The sequence below is a fragment of the Nicotiana tabacum genome, chromosome 7 (genome assembly GCF_000715075.1).
Source record: "Nicotiana tabacum cultivar K326 chromosome 7, ASM71507v2, whole genome shotgun sequence".
Lineage (NCBI taxonomy): Eukaryota > Viridiplantae > Streptophyta > Magnoliopsida > Solanales > Solanaceae > Nicotiana > Nicotiana tabacum.
In genome coordinates, this window is record NC_134086.1 from 126951544 (window position 1) to 126971473 (window position 19930).

A 19930-nucleotide genomic window follows, 5' to 3' on the forward strand; every position below is an offset into this window, starting at 1 on the left:
TCTGAGTACTAAGCTAGCATGAATATCGGAGTATTGGATTGACATGAGTATCTGAGTACTGAACTAACATGAGTATCTGAGTACTGAACTAACATGAATGTTATAATATGAGATCTGAATACTGGAAACATAAATGACGTGACATGACACGTGAAATACTAGGTGTACAGCTGCCAATTCTGGGGGTAACTCTAAGTCATAAGATACTTGCTCGATCCTTCGTAGGATCCTATACTGCCTAATGTATATGGGACTAAGCTTTTCTTCCATCCCAAATCTTATAAAACCTTTTATAGGCGAAACTTTCAGAAAACCCAATCATCAACTTGAAATTCTAGGTCTCTACGCCATACGCCCGACTAGGACTTTTTATGGCTTTGAGCCATCTTCAAATTCTCTTGAATTAACTTTTGTCTATAACCAAATTTGGTCCCAATAGCTCTGCTTCGCCAACTTCAAACCAACCAATTGGCGATCTTCATCTTCACCTATACAGAGCTTCGTATTGTGCTATCTTGATATTAGAATGGTAGTTTTTATTATAAGTAAACTCAATGAGTGGTATGTGATCATCCCAATTACCTTTATAATCAAGGACAAATCCTCAAGTGTCTGAATAGTGTGCTCTGCCTGATATCTTTTTGAGGATTAAAAAAATGTGCTGAGGTTTACTCTTGTGCCTATCATTTCTGAAAGGATTTCTAAAAGTTCATTATAATATGAGCACCACGATATGAAATGATGGACAATGGAGTCCCATGAAATCAGTCGATTTCCTGGATATACAACTTGGCATAATCATCTGTTGAATTTGTGGTCTTTATTTGCAAGAAGTGTGCTGACTTGGTAAGTCGATTTACAATCACCCAATCAAATCATGCATTCAAAATGAGCGAGATAATCCTATTATAAATTCCATATTTACCAGATCCACTCAAGAATATGTGTAATATGTGGAAAAATACTAGGTTTCCCGCTGCTCGACTTTTACTTGCTGACAATTCAGACATTTGACAATAAAGTCTGCAACGTTCTTCTTCATGTTGTTCCACCAATAAATTTTCTGTGGCTTGATACATATTTGGGGAACCTGGATGAATACAATACCTGGAATTATGGGCTTCTAACATGATCCTCTTCTAAGTCTATCTATGTTTGGAACACACAATTCGTCTTGGTACATGTACCTCAAACTATCATTATCCCCCCTTGTTCAAAAGCCATCGTCTTATGCTTGTAAATCCGCTCTTTATGCTACAACAAGTAGGAATCATCATATTGTTTCTCCTTCACTTCGGCTACTAAGGAGGAATAAGTTTTGTTTTGGATAACAACTCCACCGTCTTTGGAGTCTGAAAGTTGAACTCCTAGCTTGACTAAGCGGTGAACTTCTTTCACCATAGTTCTTTTGTTTACCTCAATCATGAACTACTTCCCATACTTGATTATATTTTTATGGTACTTCTTGAAAATATTTATAGTATTATTGTGAGCTAAGTCTTTGACCAGTACTCCGAAGATTTGGTCTCATGCAATGGCACTACCCTCGTAATACATAATTGGGCATGATTTTATAGTTTTTACATACCTTGCTAACTACCAATTGAACTTACTCACAATTTTCACATCTCCTCCTTAGATCAAAGGTTAAGGTCTTGTACTTGTGGATCCTTCGCTTTATTGGGATCCGAATAACTTTCCTTATCGTCTGCAATTTTTTGCACTTTACGTCAATGATGACTTATCTTCCGACTTACTTCTGAGCAATATTTCTTACTAAGAAAAACTAAATTACTTACATAAACTAAAAGCTAATGTATCCATAACTATCATACATGACCTTAATGAATTAACTATGCTCACACTATTAATCTTGGGAAAACCACTATTTAATAACTCTTAAAGGCTATTCTTGTGTAGCTTGCTCTATTATTGTATAGCTGATTTTTTTCTTCCACTACCACTGTACTTCCGGTTTAACTTAAACTCTTTGGGTTCTAACATGCGTTCATTATTTCAAACTGTTACCTACTAACTAGTATTAACCCGCTAAGTAAATCAAATCATACGTCTACTAGCTCTGCTGAAATTGATAATTAATTGTATCTACTCAAAACCTACTTACTATTCTTTTACTAACCACATGCTAACATCATGTCTTTTTGTTATACTTTGAATGACTAAAGTGAAGCATAAGGTTATATCTAACTTCCTTTACTATCTGACCCTATTCTACGATCGCATACTACTTTTTTAACTATGTACATGGATCACACTTAGGGAAATTTCATCTATCTTAAATGAAATTGGAATATCTAACCCCAAACTTTCTATACACTTCAAAATCATATCAGACTATACACATCTGGGGTTAAACACTTAGTCACATAACCTAAGAGAGGATTGTCATATCTTTTATCTCATAATAATAGATGTTTCTTATAGTAACTTACTAACATGGTACTTTCTAGTTCTGATTTGAATGAATATGAACAACTTAAAATTATTACCTAAAATTCAATACTTGTTGCTCTTGGTTCTCAGTTCGTACATCATATCTTCTTAGTCATATACATGAGTCGTACGAAAAATACGTTTTTGCTAATAACAAACATTTCTGACTCCTAGAAATTTTTCCCTTTGGCCCTTTTCTTTTCTGTCCAAAACTATAGTGATCAATTCTATGTTTGTTGTGGTTAAATTCATAATTTATTACACTATGATTTCTGATATCTGAACTATCATCATCCAACATGTGGCTCCATTTCCAAGAGTTAAAATAAAATTATTCAGAGGTAAAACACATACAGATACACTACCATACACAAATTTATCCTTCAAGTATACCATTATCTGATAAATCACTTCACGTACCATCCGGTGAGTATTGGGTCTGAATCTAGACCTAAAACATGCGAAGATTTCGCTATAATCACTATTACTTATATTTTCTTTTAGCACTCATAGGCATCATTATATACTCACAAGTCACTAGAATTTGGATACACTGAAAATGAGATATGGTAACTGATAAGTTATGTGTCTTTTGTTTTGATGATTTGACAAACTTCATGAGAGAACTAGATAAAGAACATAATACAATTAATTCCCTTGCATTCAAAGTAACTAGTCAGATGTGTGGTTCAATTCTCAATGAAATCAGATAAGGGAACAGTAGAGGGAACATATATGGATCAGTTCCCCTAGTCGTCATATAGTTAACTCTACAGCTATAAAAGGTGTTGCACTGTACCATCTGGCAGTAGTACAGCAGCACAATTGTAGCTTGCTAAGGCCAAACTAAAGGACACTTTATTGCATCATCCTTGATGACATCACACACATATATTATCAACATGAGACAAGGGATTTCATTCCTCTTACACTTGAAAATCAAAAGATAATATTCTCTCAAGTGCTAGCCACCACATCTCTCAAGAACAAAGCTACTGCAACCTCAAGGACCAGATCCAAAGATTGAAGATATCTTAAGTTCTTAGGTTTGTTGAATCTTTGTTATTTTGTTCTTCATTTGTAATTCCTACATAGCTTAGTTAGAAGCACTGTGTAGGAAACCTTTGTAAACCATAACCTTTGTGTTTGTGTCTTGGCTAGAGTTAGTCGAGTTGTAAAACCTTTGTGATAGAGTTATTACAAAGTGTCTTATAATAGAGTTGTTACAAGTTAGTGAGGGATTAAGAGGTTAATTCCTAGGTTACAATAGGTTGTAATCTGAAGATTGCTCAGTAGTGAAGTTGAAATCCTACAAGGGTAGGTCATGGTTTTTGACCCCGTGAGCTGGGAGTTTTCCACGTAAAACTCAATTGTGTTCTTTATTTACTGCTGATTTACTGTGGGAACAGATTTCCCTATACTGTTTGGTTTTACAGTCTGTTGCTTACTGTGGAAACTGATAGAAAACCTGGTTCTCTATACAGTTTGGTGGACTCTTAGTTTATATCAGTAACTAAATAACTGAATACTTGCATACTGAATAATCATAAACCTGTTAACTAAAAGACTATATAGCTGGTAACTGAGGTAAGCTGATAACCATAAAATATGATAACTGCTTTAGTACTTTCTGATAAGGTTATGCTCTAATATGCACTACTATTGGGCGCATACCACATTCAACATCCTCTCTAGGACCTTAGGTTATTCCTACTCATCGCTTGGGCATTCGATACGTCTGGAGTTCGATAGGAAGAGAAGGTTACCTATTGCTCTAAGCTTCATGGCACAATCTAGAGTAGAAAGAAATGAGACAATCCTGAATGTCTTGGTAGTTAACTGTTTATATGCGTGGCCTACACACACATATAAAGGAAACTCCACTGGACACGGCTTCATAAACTCCCTAGGACACTGCTCTGATACCAACCTTTGTCTTGTCTGCCCCGAACCTGGGTCTGAACGTAATACGATACCCGGTGCCTAACTACATGTGACTAAGTGAACCAACTAGCTGGTTGATTCAACATGTGATATCATAACATACTAAATACGAAAGATAAACTAACACATATGGATATACTGAAAGTTTAAATGATATAAATAAAGTGTGGAAACACTAATATAAGTCTAAAACATATTTGTAGCCAACATTGCTAACATGAAAAATCTGCGACTCTGTCTAACAGTTAGTCTAGTTTATGAAGCCTCTAATGAAGTACTAAAATACTAATTGTTTGTAAATATTGAAAGACTGTAAAGTAATAATAATGCCCCGAAAGAATTGGGGATCACCAAATAGTTGGTACGAGAATCCTAGCGCTCTGAGTTATCAACCTTTAAATCATTGCCTGCATCGTGAGATGCAGACCTCGAGAAAAATGGGACGTTAGTACATTTCAATTGTGCTGGTATATAAAGCAACTAAAATAAAGAATCGTAAATACTAAAACTAAAACTAAATTGATAACTGAGAACTGATAACTAATAGCTGGTAATTGAACAGATAACTGAACTGAACAGAGGAAGTAAGGATATGAATACTCCCTCTACTAGGAGACTACAACATGCTATTACTCAATTGAAAGACAAACGGGACATATTACAGACAGAGTAAGATGGGATTGCAAAGGTGTTTGTAGAATACTATGAAGAACTTTTAGAGGAAAAGGAAAGGCATATAGGCAAGACTTAGCCAAGTGTTATGAGATATTGTCACGACCCCAACCCCGACCGTGATGGCGCCCAACACAATGCTAGGCAAGCCCGACCAATTAACATCTCACAATCTCTTTCTTTATAATTCAATACCAATTTTTGGGATTTAATACCAATTTAATATAAATAAAAGTATGAATTTAACAGATGAAATGTGTGGAAACCATAATCACGAAAAATCTCGGTAAAACAGCCCACTGATCCGGTGTCACAAGTCTGAGCCTCTAATACAAGGTTTCAACAATCTAATACAGAAATATGTCTAAAATGCGGAATAATAAGTGGAGATAGAAGGAGAAATCGGGTCTGCGAGCGCCATGCAGTACCTCTATAACTCCGATGAAAACAGAACGGCAGGAAAGCTCGCTCTATGCCTCAGGAATACCTGTACCTGCACACATGGTGCAGGGAGTAATGTGAGTACTCCGACCTAGTGAGTAATAACAATAAATAATGGCTGACAGTATGAAATCACGTAAAGGCACTAAGCAGTTCTATATCAAAACAGTAAAATCATTTAAGCAGCAGTGAATGAGGAAATCATGTGAAATTCTTTAAACCAGGTAAAACAGATATAATCAGTATAAATCAGCTCCTCAAGCATTTTAGTTCATTTATTCGTTCTTATCCTCAGTTCTCAATTCATATACTTCTCACGATTGAACCGAATCAAACTATATATACCACTGCGGCGTGCAGCCCGATCCGTATATCGATGTGGCGTACAGCCCGATCCATAATAATAATAGTCGACTGCGCTCACTGGGGGTGTGCAAACTCCGGAGGGTCTCCTTTAGCCCAAGCGCTATACTACTGCGGCGTGCAGTCTGACCCATATAATATACTACTGCGACGTGCAGTCCGATCCATATATTATACTACTGCGGCGTGCAGTCCGATCCATATATTATACTACTGCGGTGTGTAGTCCGATCCATATATTATACTACTGCGATGTGCAGTCCAATCCACATAAATATATATTCTACTGCGGCGCGCAGCCCGATTTATAGCATATCAAATACCCTCACAATAGGGTTCTCGACCCCTCTCAGTCAATATAGACTTGGCCTCTCGGGAACACTAAGATAAGACGGGGTTCTCAACCCACACGTTACTCTCATTAGGATTTAACAATTTCTAAAGTTGGTTCATATTATGTTTATCAGTTAAGAACATGACTGAGGGTATGATTTCGACAAGAAAAGTGAGGTCAACCAATACAAATGCCCCTTAAGGGTTCTACAGATCGGCACAAGGCCCCAAACATGGCAACCAGCCCATAATATAATGATATTAATTAAGTCTCAGTCAAAAGTACAGTAGAGTCATCAAACGGGATGGACCGAGTCCAAATCCCCAGTAGTAACAGACCCCACGCTCATCATACAACGTGTGTCTCATCTCAACATAGCACCACGTTGTGCAGATCCGGGGTTTCAAACCCTCAGGACATCATTTAAAATCATTACTCACCTCAAGACGGTCAAAGTCTAGCTCGCAATGCCCTTGCCTCTCAAATTAGCCTCTTCGTGCGACGAATCTGCTCAAAATCACAACGAATATGTCGCCTTATACTAAAGAGACAATACTCAATCGAAAACACTCGAAAAATATCAAAATTAACAAATGTGACAAAATCCGAGCCCCGGTCCCACGTCTCGAAACTCAAAAATTTTTATGTCATCGGGTTCCTTATCTCGCCACGAGTCTATACATACAAAAATCTCTCAAATCGGACCACAAATGGCCCCTCAAATCCCAAATTTAGAATTTCAATTTCAAGCCCTAATTTCTTACAACTTGGCTATATTTTCATGAATTTCAAGGATGATTTCACAATATAATCATGTATTTAGTTTATAGGACTTACCTCCAATCACTTCCCGTCAAAACCCCTTCAATTCCCGTCTAAAAGCTCTCAAGGTTGCCCTAAAATGGTGGAAAAATGGGTTTGGTTCGCGGATGAAGAATTTTTAACATTCTGTCCGGGTACTGTAGCTAACCCTATGCGATCGCACTAGAGATCCTGCGATCGCATAGAACAAAATTCCCAGGCACTGTAGCTAACCCTATGCGATCGCAATACCTTCTATGCGATCGCATAGAGCAAAATTGCTCTGCACTGACTGCTGCATTTCTGCAGCATTTTCCAACTTCAAAAATTTCCGTTAGCTATCTGAAATCACCACGAGGCCCCGGGGACCTCAACCAAACGCACAAATATATCTTAAAATATCATCCAAACTTTCTCCAATCATCAAAACACCTCAACTGACACTAAAATCATCGAATTACATCGAATTCAAGCCTAATTTCTTTTAAAACTTCTAAAACACGCATTCGATCGAAAACCCAACCAAACCACGTCCGAATGACCTAACAATTTGCACACGCATCCCAAATCACTTAACGGAGCTACAGCAACTCTCGAAATTCCATTCCGACTTTCGGATCAAAATCTTACCTATCAACCGAAAATCGCCAAAATACTAATTTCGCCAATTCAAGCCTAATTCTACACCGGACTTCCAAAATTACTTCCGATCACACTCCTAAGTCACAAATCATCCCCCGAAGCTAACTGAATCATCAGAATTCAAATCTGAGCCCTCTAACACATAAGTCAACGTCCGGTTGACTTTTCCAACATAAACCTTCCTTAAAGAGACTAAGTGTCTCATTTCTTATCAAAACCACTCCAATTCAACTCGTCCACATAAGCATAACAAAATAGGTAGTGGGGAAAACGGGGCGGTAACTCACGAGACGACGGGTCGGGTCGTCACACATAACTGCAGCCTCAGGCCCAAAGATGCATAAAGCATAAACTGCGGTCTCGGGCCCAATGATGCATAAAGCATAAACTGCGGTATCAGGCCTAAATATAGGTGTTCAACATTCATGAAACTAAAATCAGGAACTGAGAATCATATGACAATACATGATGCTGAAATGATGAATCTGACTGTGTTACATGATATTGGAATACTGATTAGGACTAGACTGAGACATGTATTCATGAACTAATTATGAGAACTGAAGCTTCAACTGTTTATGACATGCTGAGTAATCTAGACTAAGACTCATGGGCATCAAATACAAGTTTATAATGATTACGCACAGAGCTCACAATATTCAGAATGAAAGTCATGAACGAATTACGAAGCTATATAATAGAAGTTCTACAACTATTTAAGGAACTAAGCTTAATTATATTTCTGAGGTAATCAGTAATGTTGTAGAAGAAACATATGGTAGGGAGAATCATTAACATTCCCAAACATATAGAGTTAGCCTTAGATACCTTGGCTTTGCCCCTTTTAAGCGTATCACAATATTTGTCACATCTTCAACGGTAATCTCTTACGACATATATCAAGAGGAACCAATATTAGCACTAATACTCATGTTTTAGTCACTTAGGGATTTTATCATAAACTTTTTGGGCATAAAGCTTTATAGTCCTTAATAATATTGTTTCTACATCAAACAACTCATTCTCTAGCTCCTAAATAATTCTGAAATCTCAAATTGCTATAAATAATAACTTTTTTTATCGCCCATAAGATAAACAACACTCTTATTCAATATTCAATCATCAACAACCCAAACCTATAATCATTCATGCTTTTCTATCAAATTCATCAACTCATATCTTAAACTTAGAATGTATAATCATTAATCAAATGCTATAATCAATTAGACGTTGAATATATTACCTTTTTTATGTTCAAGTCTCTTGAATTCGAGTTCTAGGGATATAGAGGTTTTACCCATGTTAATAAGGTATTGAAGAATTGAAATTAACTTAGAATCATTATGAAAACTTACCTTGGATGATGGCGAGGGACCTTGGAGGAAGTTAGGTTCTTTAGAGCTTCCCTTTTTTCGTGTTTTTTTAGGTTCTTTAGAGCTTCCTTTTTTCGTGTTTTGGGGTGTGGGGAATGAGGTAGGGCTTTTAACATGACTTCCTGGGTGCGCTTCCATGCAGTGAAGGCCCAACTGTGCACCTGAACGCACAGCAAGGGCAGTGGCACTGCCACAAGTGCGCTACCGCGCACGGTACAGCTGGGCGCATATACTGCGCATCTTCCAGTAAATATGCATAACTTTTTACACAGAGATCCGTTCATGCTCCATAATATATCGTTGGAAAAGTATTTCAAAGGACTATAACTTTTATGTTTTAAGTTTTCTCAAATTCCTAACATATTTTACTAAATCAGTCTGGAAGATAGACCTTACGTAAACTTAGTCGATTCTATAGAATCTTATGCACCTCACTCTCTGTTTTGCTTCCAAGACAACTATTTTCATCCATACTCATCCCGATAGAATTTTACATGTATAAAATATCACATTAATACTTATTTAATACGTCCACATCTAATCCGAATTTACGGAGTGTTAAAAAATCACTGAACGCTTGACCTTGCATTAAGCATTTTGAACTTGAAATTGAAAGAAAAATAGAAATGTCCGCAAGACAGTGGCAGTGCCACATTCAACCAAGGAGAGTCAATCGACACCCATTCGCTGGAAAATTATACTATATTGCTAGATTTTTTTTTATTATATATATATATTTACTATACATTGACTCCCCTTAATTTTTCGATATATTTTACAAAATTATATTTTGATACTCCTTGGTGAAAATGTGGCTCCGCCACTGCGCAAGAGGCAAGACAGAAAGAGTATCATAGCTAGATTTTATATAGAGAACAGATTAGCTATACAGTAATCTCATTAGCATTAATCAAATTATCATTATCCATATGAGATTTTAACTGCAAAAAAAGATTCTTTTAATTGTATTTGATTATAACGCAATTCCACAACAAACTGAAAAGCATTAGGCTACCCAATATCTCCAAGAATAATATGTAAACGAATGAAAATATCCATTGATTGATCAACCATCCCAAGTTGTACTAGGAGTATTAGTTTTAAATAGGGGTGTACATAGGTCGGGTTGGTTCGGATTTTGCAATTATCAAACCAAACCAATTATATCGAGTTTTTAAATCTATAGATCAAACCAAACCAACAAAAGTCAGGTTTTTCAATAACGGGTTTTCTCGGGTTTTTTGGATTTTTCGTTCCGATAAACTTGTGCTCCAAACTATATATAGCTTCCATCATAAAATTCTAATAAATTCCTGCAGCTATCTTGGAGTACAAAAAAGAACAGGAGGACCATGCAAATATAAAAGTCTAAAATTATACATCAAAGAAGGATCATGACAATAACACCTTGTGGGGTCAGGATCAATCTTATACGGGGCATTTTCTTGAATAAGCATGTTGTAACATGTTGCTTGAGTACAACAGGTCTACTTGAATGACAACCATGGTGGCTATTGTGTTAACCAAACAATGAATGGCAATAGGTGTTAAGGAAAAATTACTCCGTACACAATGCAGATGTTTTTTTTCCAGTAAATATTAGAAAAATACTATATATCAGGTATTGGATGTTGATATATCAACACACTGTGTTCTAATATTAACAAGCCAATGAACTATTCCTGAAGGCTACAACTCCATACATTTCCATATCAGTTCTACTAAGTCAAGAGAAAAATTGAATTAGATTTAAACAATATCTGGCCATTAGGAAGTAGGCAGAATGAGGAAATTATCACCAAAAATATAAACTGCATATCATATTGCACTCTACATAAGAATTATCACCAACTTTTTAAGAGTAGACATTACACTCAAAAAGTCCTAAAGATAAACAAAAAGAGAATATATTAAACTATAAGAAGTTGGGCATCTTAGTAGATATTACAACCAGAGGAGCATGTTTCCAAAATACTTGTAAAGGCATAATGACCTCACTTCCAAAAATAGTCATGAAGCAAATTGTAGTTAATCATCCTTCTAATCAATCCTCAAAGGTGAGTCTACATATTCTGGAAAAGAAGAAGAAGAAACAATTAACATATTTAAATATTAATTAATATCAAAAAAAAATAACTATACTCATTAACAATTGAATATAAATTATTACCTTCTTCAATTTGCTCAATTTTCTGGACTTCCTCTAACATGTCTTCAAACTTATATTCCTTGGAAGGCGATCGTATCCATTGTTGAGTACAAATAAGTGCTTCCACTGTTTTTGGTGATAAATAACTCCTATAAAAATATAAAATTCGACCACTTGTACTAAAAGCAGACTCCGATGCAACAGTAGAAATAGGAATAGAAAGAACACCCCTTGCAATCTTTGAAACAATTGTATATTTACTAGATGAAACTTTCCACCATGCCAAGATATTAAAATCCTTGATCTTCACCACATCATCCATCAAATATATCTCAAGATTGAATTTTTTTTAATATTTCCCTCATCTTCCAAAAGTTTCTCCCACTTGGATTGCAACAAATCACCAACTTCACTCATACTAGTATCGCCTCCAATATTGTCACTAGAAGCCTCAAAAAAAAGAATCATTGTAGTTATTATACAAGCGAGTTAAAATGTTTACCACATCTTCGGACTTCAATCTTCCCAACAAAGAACCAAATGCATCAGTAAGAATGAAGTTCACATACTTCATCTTGTATCTAGGATCTAACACAACAGCAACAAGCAATAACATATTCATATCCTCAAACTTACCCCAATATTTCTCAAGCTTACTTTTCATTCTTCCTGCCATATCATTCAAAGTACGATCATCGCTTTTGGTATGCTTTATAATAGCATTTCGATGATTGAAAAATTCTTGGAAGAAAGAGTTGGAAGTAGCATATAAACTGCCTGAAAATTTTAAAGTTGTCTGATAGAAAATGTTAAGAAACTTGATAAAAGCTTTCACATTCTTCCAGTCGTCTGCAAATGGATTTCCTCTTAAAGCGCTTATTTCTCGACAATACTTTTGATATTTATGGTCATCCACATACATTTTTGTAAAGGCTTTTTGAAATTTTAGAGTTGTATCTAACATTGTATATGTGGAATTTCATCTTGTTTCAACATCAAGACTTACAAGACCATGAGTATCTATCTTAGCTTTCTCAACAAATGACTTGAAAGAAGCAAACCTTGAAGGAGAAGACCTAACATATTTTACCGCATTTCTTACACGAGTAATAGGCTCAATTTGTTCATCTAACCCATCTTTTACAATCAAGTTCAAAATATGAGCATTGCATCTAACATGCAAAAACTCATTTCCAAGTATTGCTCATTTCCAATCATCAATACGCAACTTCAAATGCTTAATGGCAGCATCATTAGCACTTGCATTATCCAAAGTCACTGTAAACAAGTTCTCAATGCCCAAACCAAATAAACATGCTTCAATTCCCTTTGCAATAGTCTCACCTTTGTGATCCGGTGTTGGAAAAAAGTTCAAAATTTTCTTTTGTAGATTCCATTAATCATCTATCCAATGTGCAGTAACAACCATATAAGTTAAGTTTTGTAGTGATATCCATGTATCTCTAGTGAGACATACGCATTGGTTCTTAATAAGATTTTTAATTTTTTCCTTCTCTTCATGATAAATCCTCAAACAATGTCTAGCAACAGTTACACGAGAAGGTAATTCGAAATTAGGTAAGGCTTTAGCCATTAATTTCTTAAATCCTTCTCCTTCAACAACTCTAAAAGGTTGCTCATCAAGAATTACAAATTCGGCAATCGCCCTCCTAATGTCATCCACATTATACACTACCCTTTCAGTAGCACCCGAACCACCTTCTAGCCACCCTTCCTTGATAGGTTTTAATGTTTATTGTCTCTTATCAATGGCTCTAAAGGGAGATTTGTGACATGTAGAAGTTAAATGCGACCATAATGTAGTAGTCCCATTCTTGCTACCTGCAGCAAATGTTTTAGGACAATAATTACATTTTGCCCTACATTTACCTCCTTTAGCAGTAAATTTGGAGAAGTGATTCCAAATCTCGGACGTCTCTCTGCCACTATTCCTATATTTAGATTTTTCTGATGGAGTCGTTCTTTTTTGCTTCTTAGGAGGAGTGCTTCGATGAGGAGTGTCCGCACTTTGTTTTTGAGCTGCCACTGGCGAAGGATTATTGACAACCACCTCAGCATCTGCTCCAAAAGTTGTAGTTTCCATTTTTAGAAAGAGTTCCTGCAAATAGAACATATTCAGTTACTATTTAACTCATGGAATTTACCTTCACATTGTGACAGCAAATGACAGATCACTGGACTATATTTATAGAGGTCATTTTATGTTGAAGTGAAGCCAAAGAAGGTGCAATATATTTATAGAGGTCATGGACTAAGCAATATAAACAGAAGGCTAGATTGTTCAGAATTAGCTGGATTGCGAAACTTCTGGGGCAATAACAGGATCACTGTCTAATCTTTCTACATTTTTTAATATGGGTGGGGGGTGTTATATTGAAAGCATAAAGCAGGGAGGGTCCAGAATATGAGTTTTTAGATTCACCCCAATCATAAATTTGGGGCTAAAGTAAAATTAAGGCTGTTATAAAAGAATCCAACTAGGATGAATTAAAGGTATTAGAACAACATTCTTGAGAAGTTAAGCATCTTTTTTCACTTGTTTCCCTTATATCTGTATCATTACTTCTACTTTGATCTTCTGATAAAGGACCAATGTAACCACTTGGACTTGAAGCTAGCTTGCCACATCTTAGTTAATTGGAGAAAAGCAAGGTATATGTATGCAACTAAAGAAAACATGTAAAATGAGAGAAAAAGGCGTGTTTCAATTATGTGTAGGTTATTTGCCTTTGGAGAAGAGCCAAGATGATTTCAATTATTTATGTGTTTCAGAACACCTTTTGGATAATCTATCTGCTTTTAAGATTAGGTTTTGGTTTGGGCTCAATTATTCTTTTATGGGCCAAACAAAAACAAATATTTACATGGGCTATAATACCAATTTAAAATATTATGCTATATAAAGAAATTATAATAAAAATTAAGAAATAATTATAACTTACATTATAATAAATATTTTTATCTATCTAATATATAAAATATGTATACATGTAATGTCGGGTTGGTTTGGTTTCGGTTTGATTATTTTAGTTAATACCAAACCAACCCTATTGTGGTCGGGTTTTATTTTTCAATACCAAACCGAGTCAAACCAAACCACTAGTCGGGTTTTTTTTCGGTTTGACTCGAATTTTCGGTTTGGTGCGGGTTATCGGTTTGGTTTGTACACCCCTAGTTTTAAATGCTACAGAAATAAACCCCTAGTCATTTTGTAGTCCTCAGTAACCAAAAATTGCCTAAGATCTCAATCACCGTGATAAATTGTCCGCTTGTCCTAGTCATTTTTATTTTTTATTTTTATAAAAGATGTAATAAGCTGTCTAGTGTTTTAATAAGGAATACGTAAGTATGCCAGATTAATTAACAGTGACATTGAACCAAACTGCCCAAGCCTTGTTAAAACGTTAATGTTGAAAACCCAATGAAGCTTGGATTCCTTCTGGAAGCTTAATCAACGAACCAAAAGTGCAATGCCAATTAAATGATGCATTCAAGAGAAGGTTGACAACCAAACTTGAAAAGATGCAAAAGAACTTGGCTTACACAGTGAATTTTAACTTGTTTTAGGAGGTTACTGGCTCATTTCCAAGTTATTAATCGTACTTGTTATGGACAGTTACTTATTGTCAAAAACGAATGCATTCAATGTTTCAAATTAATAAATTCGACCTCTAAGATTCTTAGCACTGAACTCTTTCTGCTTTTAACATTTATGGATTCAGATTTAATATTTTAAATTTTAGTAGACTTCATATATAAATCTATGTTCCACATAAAAATACTTGGTTCGGATGAACCCCTTGCTGGTATGTTACATATACCCCTGCCTGTAATTATCTTTTGATGACTTGATAGTGTTGAAATTCTTTTACTAATTTCTTTGTAGATGTAATAATTTCTTTGTAGATGTAACCATTAAGTCCACAAAGAATTTAAGTCCCTTTGGGTGAAGTATCTAGCAAGTCATCTGATTACAGAAAGAGCAACATCAACCCAGATTGTTGTAAGAATCAAAATGCAAAACCCAGGGAAAATTTAGAGGACATAAGCAGCCAAAATGCAACGTCCAACAAAGTAGATTGAAGTGAATGTGATGCAAAATTCAGAGTCCATAAGAAAGAAGAAGTTTTCTTATAAGCTATTACAGGAAGAACAATCATTAACAAATAGGCAAAAAGATATGGCTGAACGTGTATTGGAGCTTCGAGATGCCACTTCCCGGACTAAAGATGCTCAAAGCGCGAGATTACTTTCGCTGGTATTAGTAGGCACCCAAAACTCGTTTGTGCTTTCCTACAGTGGAAATTCTGTGTTTTTGCATTGTGTTAAGCGTGCGAGTAAGGAACCTTCCAAGGATAGGAATCAATCTCTAGGCTACACTTCACATAATGACAGATGAATTCAAGATCCAATTAGTGTTCCTCGTAAGAAAACAGCTATAACAACGACAATAACAAATTCAGTGTAATCCCACAAGTGGTGCCTGGGAAGATATAGTATCTGCAGCCTTATCCCTAGCTTGAGAAGGTAGAGAGGTTATTTCCGGATAGACCATCGGTTCAAGGTTGTTCCTCGTAAGAAAACAAGGATAAAAAACATGAAAGAGCTCTCCATTCACTTCTCATCTTGTTAAACTAAGGCCATAATTTGAAATTCAATCCCTTCTTCCAGATATTTCAAGAACAATTAATAGATGATCCAGAATTTCATGCCTAACTATGACAAGTTATTTACACTCTTTTTCCAGATAATACAAAGTTGAAAGACTAAAAAGAAATAACTTTGAGCTATCAAATCTATAGAGGGTAAAGAAAACTGGAACAGATAAGATGGAATACTATTAATTTTTCAATCAGCTGCGCTGTTATCTCATCTCACTTAAATAAAAACCATTTTTCACACTGAAAATGGGCGAGGAATATCAGTGAGCTGACATAACTCTCTTGGCTAATCAACATCATTCTTCAATGCATATAATGATAAGCGTAAAGAGCATGAAAAATAGCTATATGGATGGATTTAAATGTAGACCGAAATTGTGAGATTCCATACAACTTGGTACTGGGTTGAGAAACTTCGAGCTTAGACTCTCATGCCTTCCTCTCAACCATGAAGGTGTTCATAATTCCACTTCAGAGGCTGCAGAGCTTTTGCTTAGAAGAGAGTCATGTACAGTGGAATCAAGACGATTAATCTTCTTCATAATCTCGCAGAATGTCTTAACTCTGACAGGGTCATTATTATCCTCGAAGTATGCTAGAAACATCTTGATGGTTTCATCCACAGGGAACCAACAACGTTTCTCGGGATTTGCCTTTTTGCTGGCACCCATCTCCAAATACTTCAGAGCCAAATCTATCTGAGTATTTTTTATATAGTAATTTGTGAATGCACCAAAAGTCCTTAAGTTGGGTTCAACACCTTGTTTCAACACATTCTCATAAACCGAATTTGCTTCTTCAATCATATTTCTTTTGAGGTAGGACTCTATCATCACATTTGAAATTCTGATTTCATGTCTACAGCCTGTGTCCCATTCTCTAAAACACTTCTCAAGGTTTTCCAAATCCCCTACTTTGGATAAAGCCACAAGCACGATGAGATAGCTCACCTTACTGGGAGTTGGAACAACGGACTTCAATGATTCCCATGCATGATTGACTCCTGATGAATTAGATGTTTTTTGATACAACGTGATTAGGGTGTGGAATGCCTCACGGTCATTTATATCTTCTAATTTCTCCATCTTTTGAAGAATACCATTCGCCTTATCAAGGTCGCCAGTATTGATATACATGCCAGCTAGGTTTCCATACGTAAACCAGTCCAACTTTACCTGATTCTTTTCCATCTTATCAAGAACATCCTCAACTGATACTATATCCTTTACCGAAACATAGCTGGTCATCAACTGATTATAGGTATATAAATCAGCTGCAATATTTGTCTGCTCCATTTCTTGAACCAGTGGAGGGACTTTTTCAGGCTGGCCATTGCTTAAATAAAGAGATATCACATTGTTATAATTTAAGGTAGATGCAAAATTGAGCTCTTTCATCTCCTCAAAAAGCTTCAAAGCTTTATCCAACTTTTTCTGCCTGCAATAACACCAGAGAATTGCTCCATAGGTTTTACTAGTTTTTTCAGATTCTTGCAGGCTGTCAAAATACTTTTCGGCTGAATCTGCGCCCTCTGTCTTGGCCAGAAGGTCTATCCGTATTGCACGGTCGGCATCGCTGATCGTAATTTTGCTGATTTCCATCCATTTAGACAGCTGCATTTGGAAGTTTAATGATATAGCAACTTGTCAAACAAGAATAATTTGAATTGCAGCAGTCAATGTAATATATATAGCAGACAAAGTCTCAGAAATAGGACTAACACTGACCAAACAAATCTTCTGCTGTTATTATCGTATAACTGTTTGCCCAATGTAAGCACAGGCATTCACAATTAACTGGTCAAGATCGAGACACCAATTGAAAAAAGGATAATACAAATATAGCTTATGCGTCAACTCAAGTCCGGATAATGACACATAAGCCATATAGCTTATAAGTATTGCTGCTCTTCCCTTATCGATCATTGTAATATGTCAATTGTATTCATATTTTTGGAAGAAACAATAAGCCAACAAGCATAGTTATTCGAGACTTCACTGATTGCAAGTGTGATGAATGTTAACAGCAGTAAAACGGTCATGTCTTTCCACTCTGAATCTCAAACAAATCAAAGCAGTGAAAAATAAGAAAAGCGTCCACTTATTAGTGTTAAATGTTCACGTAAAACTCAACTGAGTGTGTTTGGCATGACCAAATTTTTTTTAATTAATAAGTCATTTTCGGTGTTTGGCTACTAGAAAATCAAACAACTACAACTCAATCCTAAACAAGTTGGGATCGACTATATGAATTCTTACTAACCATGTTGCTCCATTTAAGCACATACTCTCAATTGTGAGTGGTTACGAGAAAATTAAAAGGATTTAGTTGACTTTTCTCGCTTATGGGGGAAGTCATTTTTCTTTACAACTTTCCCAGCTCTTTTGTCTTACTTCATATCACCTGCCCCGAACAACACTTGGACATTATTACCAATCTTTAATACCCAAAATTTTCATCAAAACACTATCCAATTTGCTGACATTGGAGTAATAAACATTTTTTTGAAAAATATTTTTCACTCACCCACCAAATACTAGCATTTCCATGGGAAAATATGAACTTTATCATGAGATGCAGAGTCCAGTAAGCTACCATGCAAAAGTGAACTAATAATATAATCAATAAATACTACTCCTTCCGTCCCAATTTATGTGGCAGTATTTAACTGTGCACACGCAGGGGCGGATTTAGGGTATATAAGGCAAAATCTGTTTTTTACCTCTATATATTAAGTTTTGAACCCCTTAACACAATCCAAAAGTGTAGTTTAGTGATCAAGGGGGTTCAAAAACTACATAAGGCCATGAGTTCAATTCCCACTAGATACAAAAAAAAAATTTTGAACCCCCCTTGAAAATAGCCATCTAAAACAAGTTATAAGCATTTCTGTAGTGTGCTCGCTTGAATAATAACAAAAAAACATGGATAAATGAATAGAAGAAAAATAGATACCTGAAGGGCAAGATCAAACCTATTGCTTCTACGGAGATGGCTAAGGCAGTCAATAATCTCTACCTTTCTTAAAGGTTTCCCTTCGTTATGCAATTTATTCAGAGCATCTGTAAATTTGGTTTTATTCGGGTCTGCTCTGTTCATAAGGTCCGATAATCTCCGGCGACCCGCATTTCTTCGGTTGTTTTGAGTGATGGCCGGCGTTGATACCGTCGCCGTCGCCGCTGCCACCTCCATTTCTGTAGAGAACCATCGGCGACACGTCGTCGTTGATCGAAGAAGCCTCAAACAGGTAGCTCTGTTCATCATTTTTCTGGTACTCTAAGTTGCAGTGAGTGAAGCAGAGAGGGTTTAACTAGGGTTTTAGGAAATGTTTCAGTTTCAAATGTACGACGTCGTTTTGGGAACGAATTTAGCAGCTTTTAACCTAGCTAATACAAAAATTAACCAAAATGACATAATTATAGTACAGTCACGTAAAAGTAACCAATCAGTAAATTATAAGTTGTAACTTATAGGCAAAACGGCCTAGTAAACTTGCATATGATTTCCATCCCAATAAATAAACAGTTTATCTTTTCCGTTTAAATATCTCAACTTACATATTTGAGAATTAAGAATCCATTTGTAAGTGCATTATAAATTTACAATCTTGACAATCTGATCACCAAAAGATCAACCAAAATGCTACACGTCAAATTGGTCTTTTGTTGATTGGATTGCTACGATTATGAATTTGTAATGCAAGGGTTTATTAATTCTTAAATATATATGTTACAGTATTTAAATGGGAACAATGAAAGTTTATTTACTAAGATGAAAATCAGGCGGAAGTTTAAGCGGCTACAAAACCGTAACTTATAAGAATTGTGAGCTTTACAAATCTTCTATATATATTACTAAAACGAAAGGAAAAAGTCATCTCCTAAAGTCAAGTGGCAGCATAGAAAAAAGTCACATGGCATAACTAGTTAATAATTAGTTATTGGTTATTATTTTTGAATGAAAAAATATCTATAAAATAATAAAATAAAATATTTTACAATAAAAAATGAAATTTAAAAAAAAACTATCCATTCAAACTAGAGAGTAGTTTCAAGTTGGAGTTTTTAAAATATTT

The 19930-nt window shown here is 35.6% G+C and overlaps 2 protein-coding genes across 3 annotated transcripts; both read right to left on the minus strand.

Moving 5' to 3' along the window:
• Positions 1–11064: 11064 nt before the first annotated feature.
• LOC142162276 (zinc finger BED domain-containing protein DAYSLEEPER-like) lies at positions 11065–12095 on the minus strand. Its single transcript, XM_075218609.1, has 3 exons — positions 11676–12095; positions 11195–11477; positions 11065–11096 (listed from the first exon to the last, which is right to left on the minus strand). Exons 1-3 carry the CDS (start codon positions 12093–12095, stop codon positions 11065–11067), a joined length of 735 nt encoding a protein of 244 aa, XP_075074710.1.
• Positions 12096–15840: 3745 nt separating this feature from the next.
• Positions 15841–19191, minus strand: LOC107765090 (pentatricopeptide repeat-containing protein At4g01990, mitochondrial-like). Of its 2 annotated transcripts, none has more exons than XM_016583696.2 (2): positions 18874–19191; positions 15841–17468 (listed from the first exon to the last, which is right to left on the minus strand). In XM_016583696.2, the coding sequence occupies exons 1-2, from the start codon at positions 19117–19119 to the stop codon at positions 16314–16316; spliced, it is 1401 nt and encodes a 466-aa protein (XP_016439182.1). In that variant the 5' UTR covers positions 19120–19191; the 3' UTR covers positions 15841–16313. The 2 variants fall into 2 exon arrangements, with proteins under 2 accessions (XP_016439182.1, XP_016439181.1); XM_016583695.2 differs by having other exon boundaries at positions 18811–19188.
• Positions 19192–19930: the final 739 nt, after the last annotated feature.